This window comes from Scatophagus argus, chromosome 14, assembly GCF_020382885.2.
Source record: "Scatophagus argus isolate fScaArg1 chromosome 14, fScaArg1.pri, whole genome shotgun sequence".
In the NCBI taxonomy this organism is placed as follows: Eukaryota; Metazoa; Chordata; class Actinopteri; family Scatophagidae; genus Scatophagus; species Scatophagus argus.
The window spans coordinates 11,636,271-11,649,615 of NC_058506.1; the positions used below are offsets into that span (position 1 = coordinate 11,636,271).

At 41.0% G+C, this 13,345-nt stretch overlaps 1 protein-coding gene across 3 annotated transcripts in view; it reads right to left on the minus strand.

Annotated features, from left to right (window-relative positions):
- cadm2a (cell adhesion molecule 2a) overlaps positions 1–13,345 on the minus strand; it is a 187,828-nt gene that overhangs the window by 40,019 nt on the left and 134,464 nt on the right. For all 3 annotated transcript variants that reach the window (XM_046409765.1, XM_046409764.1, XM_046409763.1), the window contains one exon: positions 7,692–7,841. In XM_046409765.1, coding sequence (XP_046265721.1) covers positions 7,692–7,841 — 150 coding nt within the window. The remainder of the gene's footprint in view (positions 1–7,691; positions 7,842–13,345) is intronic.

The following is a 13,345-nucleotide window of genomic DNA, read 5'->3' on the forward strand; positions in this document are numbered from 1 at the left end:
AAAGATCGACATGTTAATCCTTCTGGGTTCCTCTCAGGTGCAATTTTTCCTCTCAGGAAGGATGAGTCCCAATTCATATTTACACAACATCTTAATCGGACTTGCCTATTCCTGCTCAGCTACTGAAGTAGAGGGATTTGGAGGGGAGAGCCAGTACCTGATCTTTTTGTTGCTCTGATCTGAGGCCGTTTACCAGCAGGACGAGAGCTCAAAATTTACTTTTGCAAACTTTTAGGAGAACTTAATGGACTTCACTCTTGTCTCTCAACCTGCCTGTAACAGTGGTGTAATACAGGCTGCTGTAATTAGTTGCTCGTCATTGTTGCTGACTGCCTACAGGAGGACAAATGGCAAATGTCTCTGGCAAGTGTGACAAAAGTGACACACATACCTTTAATGTCTGCTAATGTGCACTAGCATGGCTAAAGTACAGAAAGGTATTCTGGCTATTTGGGGTGAACAAACACAAATAACGCTAATGCAAATAAAAAGTTTGCTTTGCTTTCTGTGTGTACACAAACACAATTTGAATTATGACCAAAGGAGAAGCATAGTTGAATTTTTAATTGCATTACTGAGTTGTCAAATACTCACACTTTGATTTGGTGATGCACAGCAACAGCATTCTCCATAAATTGCTTTCAAACACATATGTGTTTGTCCGAGACTTTGAACTTGTCAAAGAATGTGGACTGGTACAAACAGAAACTCTGGTCCTGATTTTTTTGGTTTACAACATACCCCTTGTCTTGTAAATGCCAGGTTACAACATGAATGCAACACAACCACAGACACAAAGACATAGTAAAAACCTGTCAAAATGCATTCATATGTAGTAGTGAATACTGTTATAGCTTATGTTCCATTTTCATCACTATTGTTGTGTAATGCAAGATATCACAGCACCCCAAAACTGTCCAAAAAATGATTAACCCTCGTGTTTACAACAATTAACAGGTAATCATTTACCTTTTCCTCCTGTGGTTTCAGAGCAAGGGAACCACACTACAGCTGTTAAAGTGACTTTAGGGTGCAAAAAGCATTAGAGAAAACCTAAGTCTATTATCACATGCAGCTGATGGTTTTGTTATTCATCTGTATGTTGCCAGAGCCTCAATAAAATGGCAATACATCACCGTGCAGGTGGATACAGCATGCTATACATATACATGCTATGTTCAACAGTCAACCAGCACATATCCACGTAATTGGCTGCATATCTAGCAGTTTTCCACAGCTACTCTCCTCCATCATTAAAAGCAGCAGGTGAGTAAACATGGTGTGTGTATGAAAGGTAATTACATCTGTACATTTAGGATGTGTTTCTTGTCTGGGCATACACAGTGTACTCATTAACAGATAGTCATGACTAAATTTACTCTCTTCAAGTCTGTTTGCACATTTCATTTTATTCACCCTTTATTTCCCTTCCCTTTTTTCCCTCCTGCCCTGTCCTCTCTCTTCCTTTCCACTGGCCCCCCACTTCCCCGCCCGCACCCCTCTGCTCCAACCACAACCCCTTCATCTATCCAGAGACAGTATGTATTAGTATAGAACCTTGGCAGGTGTTTGCTCATTCAAGTGACACAGTTTTATAATGAGAAAAGTGCAAATTTCAGAATATACATTCAGTTGCCTGTGCCTGGATATGACCGTTCTCTTTTCCTTGTCAACAACCCATCTGGGGACTTGAGTTTGCGTATGTGTGTGTGTGTGTGTGTGTGAGGGACCAGTAGCGAAAGAGAGAGGAAAGCAACAGATTGCAATGTTTATTGAATAGCTTAATGTATATTCTGTATCACAGCCATTTCTCAACCTCCATTACCTGTTATACCTGTTATACCTGTTATACCCAAGGCACACCAGTCTTTCAAAATGTAAAATGTGGAATACTCTATACCATAATTGGCTTGTGGAGATTTTTCCTGTGACAGAAATAATTTTCTTTCATCAATTTCTACCTGCCATGCTGAGTTCAGTGGGACATCTCCAGCAGTCCTACTTCATTAAGTGAAAAGCAGGTCAGAGAGGAGACAGCTCCTGCCTATAGACGCTACTGTATTTTGCATAGGGATAAATTTTGCCCCTCCAGCTCTAGAATAGAAGAACAGGTACCTGAGTCTATAAGGAACTGAGTCTAGGAACTATTTTTTCCTAGCGTACAAGCTGCAGCTATCCTTCAAGCCAATTTTGAAAAGAAGAGGAATATATTTGTTAAGCCACATATTAGTGCTTGCTTCTTTGTAATGCCACCAATACTTGATTCATTTCAATTTCAGGTCTATTATAACACTTTAGCAAAAGTTTCTTTTCCTCAACTTTGTGCTCCAGAACTTTCTCCCGGAAGAGAGAAAGAATAAGCCTGCCACTAAGTGGAAGCTAATTATTCCCATTTGCCTGAGGTATTCTTCTCTACACCTCGCATATGATAAGTGGCTCTACTAATAATGGCAGTAATAACTGGATCTATTGCTTCATTTGACAATGTAGTCTCTTTCTCACCCTAACCTGCTTTACAGCTAACAGCAGAAGAAACAAAGCTGACATTTGCCTGACACCAGTTCCTCTGATCCACAGGCAACACGCACAGTCAGTGACAACTACACAAAGCTCTGCTTTTAATTATTATACCTGTCTGTGCCTCTAAATACAATGAAAACACAAGTCAGAAGAAAATGCTTTTTTTTTTTATCAAAAGCTGAATGTTATACTCAAATAGACTTGCGAAAAAAGAGACAAAGAAAAAAGACGTAGAATACTCAAGGTCAAAGGAAAGTTTCGTTGTGCCTTTCAGAGGTGATAACTGCATCTGAAAGCTCTCATAAAATGTCTCCTTAATTCCTCTCCGTTATCCCACCAAGGCCTACATTCCGTCTCCTTTTTCCTCTTTTTCTTCTTCTCATGTTTTATGGTCCTTGTCTTGGAGAGAGGGGACTTGTTAGGGATCTTTGGAGATTTACAGTCAAGTTTTTTTCTATCAGAGAGAACACCGTACCAATCTTCAGACCGATATGAAAGGATGTTTCATAGAGGCACTCTTCCAGGAAATAAAAAAAAAAAAAAGAAAAAGAAAAAAGACAGCTGTCTCAAAAGTTTAACTTTCCTGCTAAGATTAAGTTTTGAAAGAAAGTTGTACTATCTGTTAAAATCTGTCAAGCATTTCTTATTTTGTTATTTACTTTGGAAACTTTTAAAAGCCTATCCCCTAAATTGCTCAGGCACAGATACTCTGAATGCATCAAAGCTTTCATGGTTTCATACTGGGGAGGTGAGAAGCTTGACGTTCCACATGCACACACGTATACGTGCACTTACATACACATACACACACCCTCACACAGCCACAAACAGCCAGCAAATTGATTCAGAGAGCTGAATATTTGACATCTGAGGACCCAAATAGCTTCATATTCAGCAGCTTGGGACCTAAAAATGAGCAGTTGGACCTTAGCTGTTCACCCATAACACTAATCTTAATGTTTAAACAGATTCAATCAACCTGGAGATGGCACAGCGTAGGCAGGGATGTCCACCACAGGTACAGTAGGCAGCACTTTGGTAATTTGGCAAACATCAACACATAATTGCTAAAAAGCTGCAGATAATGCTGCTGTATTGAGAAACAGTGTTGAACTAAAGCACCAGTATGTACTGTACGTGTGTGGAAATCCACATTTTATGGTCAGTTTGTCCCTTATATGAAATAGCACAAGACAAAACTAATTGTACTCATGAACATAAATGCATCCTCACAAGTGGCATTTCCCTGCAACACCAAACATTTTGTGGATGAATGATGTCAGATCCCAGCTACTCTGTATAACCGATGTCAGAGAGTAAGTCGAGACTGAATAAAGACGTAATCAGTTCCAACAGAGGAAGGATAACCTTGAAGAATGAACTACCCCACTGTCATAAAGTAAGAAATATCTGTTGTATCCTGCGGAGAAGCCAGATTCTCTCTGACAAAATGCTGTGTGTGTATGCATTAGTCACATTTTGGACAAAACTAGAATGCATTCAGGTCTACCGAATGTGTGCTATAGCATACTTTATGTTGCTTTTGAGGACAGGTAAACCAAGATACTGCCAGACTCTGGAAGGTAGGGGTGGACAGATAATTAAAGAAAAGAGAAAAGGATCAAGGGATTGCAGTTGGTTGAAAAAAGAAATACAGATTGCGGATGAGGAAATGGGTTGAAAAAGGGTCAGCATATTACAGCAAGCATGTTGAATAAATGATTTAAATGTCATACCTTAGCCAGTGCTCACACATGATGAGTCCACTTAATAGGCCTGCAAATTTGGCCTGGAAAGTAATTACACATAGGTTCCTTCTAGTATGGGAATAACGAATAAATTGTAATTATGCCTCAATGCAGAATTTCTCAATCCAAGAAATAAAGTTATTATCAAGTCTCGAATTACATGAAACCAAAAGAGCAATTTGTAAAATGATATTAGGCCTTTTTGAATCTTATAAAAGATAGAATCCCTCTTGCCCAGCGCTCATCTCTCCCTCTCTCCCTCTTGCTGTCGGAGCACAGCTTAACTCCCTCGGTGGTAAGTGATGGAAAGGACAAAATTGGCTACTTTCGGGACAATGACTTAATTCGAAATTCAAACAACTCTTCACAGCCATCGGAGCACCTTTGAGAGGAGGGAAGACAAGAGGAGGCTCTTTCATCCGACTAAACGTCTTAGAGGTGAGCCCCGGCACTGACATTAAACAACAACAGCCGTGAAACCGGCACCACTCAAAGGACTGTCATGTCGACAGTTGCTGCATTTGTCTTTGAGAAAGCAATACATTTATGCTAATGCTGTGCGGCTGACTTTAATAGAGGATGTAAGTGACACTTTCTGTGATACAAAACATGCACGTGCAGGCACATGCTGCACGCACAGACAGCAATCTGTTGAATTGGATGACAAATGCTGCAGATTCAGCTGCTTGCACATACACGCATATGTAATAGTAATCTATTCTGTATAATAGTAGAGGCAGATTTTTAATTTCTGTGTATCATCTTCTTAATTAGACACTGCAGGTGACACTGAAACATTCTTTGCTAGTAGATAAAAAATAATTAGAAAACTTAAAAAGTTCTTGTTGTGGTTCAAATTTCTGCACTGACTTCCGAATAAAATTTATATAATAAAAAACTTTTTGCTGTTTAATCAGTGATGCGCTCATGCTGTGTTTTTAAATGCGGAATCAACAGTAATCCCAAAGGAAATAGACTTTCCTCTGCTACAAGTAATTGTAACAGAGCAAAGTATGCAAAAAGTTGGCAAACTGGGGTTATATTTTTGAGCAACCGTGTGCTTGCCCTAATCCCCATCTTCTTCTTCCCAACAGGCAGCAAAGAAAATTAATCTGAAACCTACTGTGCTCAAAGGTGTTTGCAGCTGAGACATCTTTCCTTTCTCACACTGCCAGTGGCACTTTGGAAACACTCACCATCTCAGGGCTCCCATCAGCATGTGCATCTGAATTTGCCACATTCAGCAAGACAACTCCCAAAGCACACACACACACATGCAAGCATGCGCACGCACACACACACACCAAACCAAGAGAGCAACGCAATTCCAGGGCCTCAGTAGTATCCCTTTGCTTTTGTGATAATAAGAGAGTCCTTGGCTGCTTTTTCATTTCCAATCTCAGAGTTCTGTGCTGGAAATGCCATGAAATAGACCCCCAAGCCCGACCCCTGGTGTGATATGGAATAACCTGCAGAGAACATCAACTGTTGAATTTGATGTTCAATGCAGCTTTTTACTGCTGCTCTTTCCGTAAAAAGGCAGGTAAGTGAAAACGTGAATGGCTGAAAATCGAAATGTTTTGCTCATGCATGCATTTAGTTACTGTATGCAAAGACATGCACACAAACACAGACACATACACAAACACAGACACACACATAGGGCATAAACACACAAATGCACAAGGCAGCCCAGTGGGCAGAGGGATAATGGAAGAAGACTGTGTAAATCCCACATGTGCTTAATCCAGACACTTACAAGAGAGTGTGATTCATACTCTATTACACTCGACTAATACAGCTGAGAGACGCGCAGGGCACAATCATTTCAGCAGGCATGAACCAACAAAATAACACCCATGAATCCTCTTTATGGGGACTTTACTGAAGAGGGTGTGAAAGGTCAGGAATAAACGCTTTGTACTTATTAGCCATTAAAACATTGGTGGTATGCGTGTATGCATGAGTGTGTTTATATATATATATATGTGTGTGTGTGCATTACTGTACCATTAAATATGTGCAAAGATAACAAGGGTTTGCATTTGCTTAATGTAAGAAATGTCTCTGCACATCTCAAGCATATAAACTGTTTATTATACAGAGCCAGGAGTCCTTTTCCTGCAGGTCACATCATTCTCAGATGATTTTCAGCTCTAATCCTTCCTATTTACATCACTCAGAGTCAGCATTGTTTGCCTGTCAGTATCATCATTAATATTTTCGTGCTGTAAAATTCCTTTATATTTGTGCTGGACAGTGTGCTCCAGTACTGCTGTTGTTTTCACTTTGGCCTGTAACCCATCCCGACAACTTGAACAAATATGGCACCAAATAGCTAACTGGGTGCAAAATAAGTCGCAGTCCATTTTCCATAATGTGAAAGTGGGTATTTGATCGCATGGAAACAATTGAATGTTCTCATACGATCAGTTATACACAAGGCTATAATGCTGTACCATCCTGGGCTCAGGTGATTGAGTCTGATCTTTTAGCTGAAATTGAATTCATACTGCGCTGTATGTGCTGGAGGCAGTGTGAGCTAAGTACCAGTAGGATTGCAGTGAAGGTCACTTGCACAGCAAGGGTGAATGGTTGACTTTGAGAGTAGGTGTGGGCTGTTTCTGATGTTCTAGCTCGATCTGAACAAGAAATGTTACATTTTTGGAGTATGTGTCTCTTGAGTCACATAGAAAATTATCAAAAATCAATTGATTTGATCAACCACTTCTCTTATGTACGATGTAGTCAACCTGCTCCAAGGTTTGCACTGATCATATTTGTAGTTGAGATCAATATAAATCAGTGACAGCAATCACCCACGCTACAGCAGGTGTCTACAGTAATCTGCTCCCTGTACCCCTGCTGATCGCCGAAACCGAGTTTCCGAGAAAGTTACACTACTGATAATAGGCTGTTATTAATTTGGACTTTCCAACTATATTCCAGGCAAACCAAGTCAGAAAGACTGACTACATCTACTCTCGTTGTCAAGTATTCTCGTTAGCAGGGGGATTTGTGTGTGTGTCTGTGAGCATGTGGGTGTATGTGTGTAAACTTGAGAGATAAATAAAATAAAATAAAATAAATAATAGCCACATATGCTCCATTCCCAAAGGAAAGGTTTTAAGATGTGTGTCTTTTTCGGTGTGCAAACAGAGCTCGGACAGGAAAACACAGACACATGAAATGTGGGACAGATGCTCTGACACAACAAAGACGGCAGCTTATTCAAGTGACAAACACACAGGAATACAGAGGGGAGTTTTTCAGGTCGCTCTCCAACCTAAAGAAAAAAAATAGCCCTGCTATTGTGTGTTTTGTGAATTTCTCAGACACCACAAACCTAACATGGGGAATACTTTGTAAGACTGCATCTGTCACATGGCTGCTGCTGCTGCTGTCTGTAACTCTCCAACTCACCTTTCTTATCCCCAAAAAAGAGGGTCTGCTGTGCTGGGTTTGACCACTGGAGGGAGGTGTTGTCATTATACTCCACACGGCAGGTCAGGTTCGCCGTCCCACCCTCTGTCACCGTCATATTCTGAACCAAAGGGTACTGACCGCTGATGCCTGCAACATGACACATAAGGGAGGGAAACGTGTGAGGAGATGAGGATGCATCAGGAGGGAGAGAGGGAAATATCCAAAGGTAGACAGAGTGAGACAGATGGTACGCTTTTTTAATTGCTCGATTTGTAAGGTCGCCTCGTTAATGAAAATCTTGTAATGAATTTCAATTCAGTTAAACAATGATCATATAAATTTTAAACTATCAAGCTTGGCTATAAATCTTTCTCTGATTGCAGCCATAAAGACTTGCCTAAAATGAAGTAAATGCTTTTCTGTCACTGAAGGAGCAAATCAGCTGCTCACCACACTACAGGACAAAGAGAGGAAATCTGCTTTATGACTCTGAAAAAAAGCTTAGCACCCTAATTAAGAAGCAAGTGTTCAGGCACGATGGCCAGTTACTACTGTGTGCTAAATTGGACCCTAGCATAGAACACACAGGAGGCATTTAGCCTGCGGTACCAACCCTGAAACCTGTGCTACACAGGGAAAACCAATTAAAAACCGTTCTCCGTGGACTCGTGGGCATGAGTGGATGTAGCTGTGAGTAATGCCAGCATCCAATGAGAGGAGCTAAAAGACAAACAGGGTTATAATTCTGTGCGGCTGAGCAGAGCTGGTTTTCAGCACCATGGACAGGTCGCTTTGCAACTTGTTCATCGATAGCTGTGTTTGCTTGTATGCTCTGGTGTGCGTGTGGGTCTGTATGCTTTAGTTTGAGTATGTGTGTAAGGGAGGCTGTAAGCAAGTTAATAATAATAACCATAAATCTATCCCTGTCCCCCATCCCCAGAGGACAGATTATAAAGACTGTGTGAATAAAGGCTTAGGTAAGAAAGATTATTCAACCGCAGCTAACTCTCCCGTCTTAAACCACCATTTCCCCCAGGAAGGGATCATAAAACTGTACCAAAAATCCCCCCAAAAAACCATATATATAAGGAAAGAAAAAAAACAAAAAAAACAAGGACTGTTTAGAAATGAGGAGTTTTTAAATTCAGTTTCTGTATGATTCTCCCTGATACTTTTCCATTCAAACGCTTCAAATGTGTTAGATCACATTCAGCAGACAATTTCCTTAGTTCAGGTAATGACTGCACTGTTAAGATAAACAAACCCTTGAACAGCGCTTGTCGATGGGGTTAGCAGGTGAGGCGAGCCCCATCACTGACAGACCTGCGCTGAAGGACGTGTTGAGAGGAGAGAAGATGAGGTGAAGGAGGGAAGGAGAGGTAGAGAGAGGTAAGTCAAGGAGCACGGGTCATTTCCAGCGTTGATTAAGGCCTCCTGAGGTTAATCATGCGTGTGAGAGATAGAGAGGGAAGAGGAGGGAAACTGAGGAAAAATGGATCTGAGCTATGGGAGGCTAGGAATATGTTTTATTCATGAAAGTTTTGCATGAGGCATGATCTGCCAACGATTTACCGTTCTCCCGCGCCTGCCCTCGCTCTCTTTATTACTTCCTCTCTTTAAATCACTTACTTTTTCTCATTTTTCTCACTCACGCAGTTTGGCGACATGCAGCCTGGTGTGATACATTTTATTTCTTTTGTGTTGGCCACAAAGGGAAGTTAACCGCCAAGCCGAATGGTAGCAGAGATGATTTTTGAGTGAGGAGCACAGTATGAGTGTATAATTTTACTTCGTTAATGCAGCGCTTATGTCACTGCAAGATGCCATTGAAGACAGAGACGCTCTAGGGCTACTCATTTGTACTGTCAACACTGTACTCACACCTGAAAATATAATCTGCGATAAATGATCTGCTTCTGATAAACGAGAAAACGTGAGTTTTGTTTTGGCAAAGTGCTAAACATGCCCCCTGATAATATGCTTTCAAAAATGTTTTATTTATCCAGATTTTCATTGAAGACTATGGAGTAAGAGCACATCACAAGTAACATTTGAAGTGTACCGCGAGAAATATATCTGTGGAAAAATATATATCGTTCATATCATACTGTAGATATCTATGTTCTGACTATAACATTTAACTAATAACTAATATTTCTTATGTTTCTGCTGAGTTTAAAGTGATAAACCAGACAGAATGGGAGCTTTAGTGAAAATTTAAGATGCCACTGTAGAGATATTCGACAGACAACATTACAGATGTCACACATGAGACCATTTGTATTTACTCATTGGGACAGAAGCTAACCATCAGATATATCAAAGTCTCTTTTTGCCCTTTTCTCTCCAGCGGTACTAGTGCCTACACTATGCTACTTTGGTCTGGGGATCCCTCTGCTGAAGCCCTGCGTCAGTGTCTGGTGCTGCACAGTCCAGCGGGACTGAAAGGGCCAAAGGGCCCACAGTGATGGATATATTAGAACAGTGCAGTGCTCTGTGCGCCTAATTGGCCCATGGAGTAGGTTCTCCCATCCTCCCCTCTGGCCACCCAGACCTGATTTTAATGTATCTCCTGAGGGAAGGAGGCAGCTGTTCTCTGCTGATTTCCATGTCTAAATTTAGGTGCTTCCCTCACTTCAACTCCAGTGCCTTCTCCGACTTTCCGTTTCTTGCTCTGTCTTTTCCAGTTCACATCCATTCCACTCAATTCCCTTCTCTCTATTCTTCTGCCTTTGTGTATGTCGCATTTCCTCCTCCAGTTGATCCCCGAAGGGTGGCATTTCCACTTTCTTAGTCCCTCATTTTCATATTCTCTCTGTCTCCTGATGCTCGCCAGTCGTCCAAATTTATCTTGATCCTACCTTCTTTCTTTTGCTCGATTGTGCTCTATCTCTCATGGAGAACGGGGTCAGTTTAATTGCCCTCCACTTTGACTGACATGCTAAGGCTAAGCCAGGTCAACAACGTCCTCATCTGTATGCCATTACGTAATAGTGACATAATGAAATTAGCTTTTCTGTATTTAGCTTGAATAGGATAATATATATGTCACTATAAATGGAGCATAATACAGAACAATGCAAGACTTTCACTTGGGGTGGCGACTATTATGATGAGGTTACAGAGCCTCTAAACAAATAGCAAATCATTATTTCCTCCAGAGACACTAAACCAGAGCACAAATTTCACCACTTTACCCTCCACACAGCAGAATGAGCTGAATGTTAAGTTTTAATGGGACCACTCAACAACCCTCTCTCCACCAGCATAGTCACTGGCTAATAATCAAAGCTGCCCGCAAAGCTTCCCCACAATCATTTGGACTTGTGCCTCCCACCACGCAAAGTAGCTACAGCATCCAGCATCTCTCAAAAGACCAAACTATCACTTATCTCCAAAGTATATGTCTGTGCGGTCAGTAGAGATATTAACTGGGCACGAAGGGACATTCAGACACACAGTACCTGTTGCCGAAGCAAACTACTGGACAAATAATACTGATAAGAGTATCCTGGATGCTTCCTGTCTGCTCTTCGACATGACCTTTCAAGCAAGAGCAGCTGAGTCTACTAACCTTTCTTATTTAGGCATTCAAGAAGCACAGAAAAAGAGAGAGATGCAGGCAGACAGACGGACAGCCTGGAGCTACTGACCTTTACACCAGAACTGCAGCTCAACTGAGCTGTAGAGATATGATGTATGGCTAGGAATACAGGATTGCAAAACAGACAGAGGCAGCCCACAGTTTTGATTAGCTGATTCACCTTTTAAACCAGCCGAATGTACTTTATAAATACAGACTTGGAATTTGATCTCCGCAAATTTAAATTCAAAGTTTAAGCCTGGAGTCTTGTTTTCACAGTGACATCATTTTTACTGGTGCTGGTATTTTCAGATCAGGAGATCAGGTATCTTGGTGATGTCTCTACAATGAAGTATGAAACAACCGGTGAAAGTTAGCATACTAGTAATGTCACTGAAACATAAGAACTGTGTGGATGTGCTTTGGGAAGTAGAGGGGGTCAAAGTTGAACCAAAAAGTTGGCACGCAAACCGTGACGGGGTTGGGTCATAATCTTATTGTTTGCCTTTGTTTAGGGTTGGGTCTGATTTTCCTGCTGACAAATGCTATGGAAAATCAATTGACTTGCGAGGTTCCCATACGCACGTGAAGTGCGACGTCTAGTGGCAAAATTTGATAAGTCGAATTTTAATACCTGTCTGTTAAAAATGTGCATTTCAAACCACATACAGTAAAGGTACCACTGACTGCCACTGTCTTAAGATACTCACTGACACAAAATACATCCCTCTCAGAAGATCATGACGAGAGTCAGAAGATTACAAAGGACATGTCAGTCTTGCCATGGCCAGTTAGCATCTATAAGGTTACACAGGTGGCTACACAGCTGGAAACACAAGGTTCTCGGGCTGAGTGATTCTTAGAGCGTCAGGCAGCAGGGAGGCCCGGTGATTGGAGAGACAGTACAAGGTCAAGAGTTTGATCATCCTAAGAGCTGGTATGAATTCATCAACCGGCCATGTGTCCTGTCTCAGTGTCCTTGAGCAAGAAAACTTGTAAAAGAAAAAAGAAACCACCTCACTGATTTAGAGCCTCAGCGAAGTGTTCAAAATACAAAGGCATTATAACTTGTAGGCAGGGATTTCTTTTTCTGGGAAAGATTTTAGTTAATAAAACGGAACATAAAATGTTGTTAGCAACTTTCTGGAACAGAAGCTAAGATATTAGACAAGTGCATCATCATGGCCTGCCCTCACTCTGGGATTCTTCCTCCCACTGTGACAGTTTTCACACAAACGCCTTCATTTTTCAACGGAACATGTCATATATCTGTCTTCTGGAAAAGAATATTTTATACTGAAGGAATGAAAAACAAATTAAAAACATTAAGAGTGGTTTTGCCTGGAATGGGGACAGAGCTACATTTACATTGCCAAGTCAAAATACTCTCATCATCCATAAGGATACATGCATTTGCCAATGAAAGAAGCTTCACAGAGGTACTACTTGAATATAAATCTGAGATGGTCCTATTGTTCACATTGTCTTTTCATTTTTGTCACCAGAACTATTGCTTGTGTCCTTTTATAAGAATTACTTTCTGGGTAACATTTCATAAACGTACAGTGCATGCTGCCACCAACTGATAGCTAACAATCAAGGCATACACACACAATGTATAAATGTATGTGTAACATATGCCATTTCCGGCTGAAGTGGTAATAACGCCTAATGATTTTTGCAAGTTCAGTGACCTTTAATAAGCTGAACTTTGAGTTGGAAATATTTATATAAATAACATTACTATTATTATTATGCAAATAGCTTCTTCTATTTTTCTGCCTTGTTCTGCTCGTGTGTCTGAATGAAATGTATGTTAATTTTTGTGTGTGAGTGTGTGTGTGTGTGTGTGTGTGTGTGTGTGTGTGTGCACATTTCCAATGCAAACTTCCCCTTTTGACAGTGATAAGATTCCTGCTGTGAGCAAATTAAATGCAATCCCTGCAGAGGGTGGAGCTACCTTTGTATTCAGCGCTGGTGTACAACCACCTCAGGACAGACATTTCTGATCTGAAGATATGAAATTAATTACCCGGCACCAGAGAGGCTGGCTATGGAAATGCTGTTG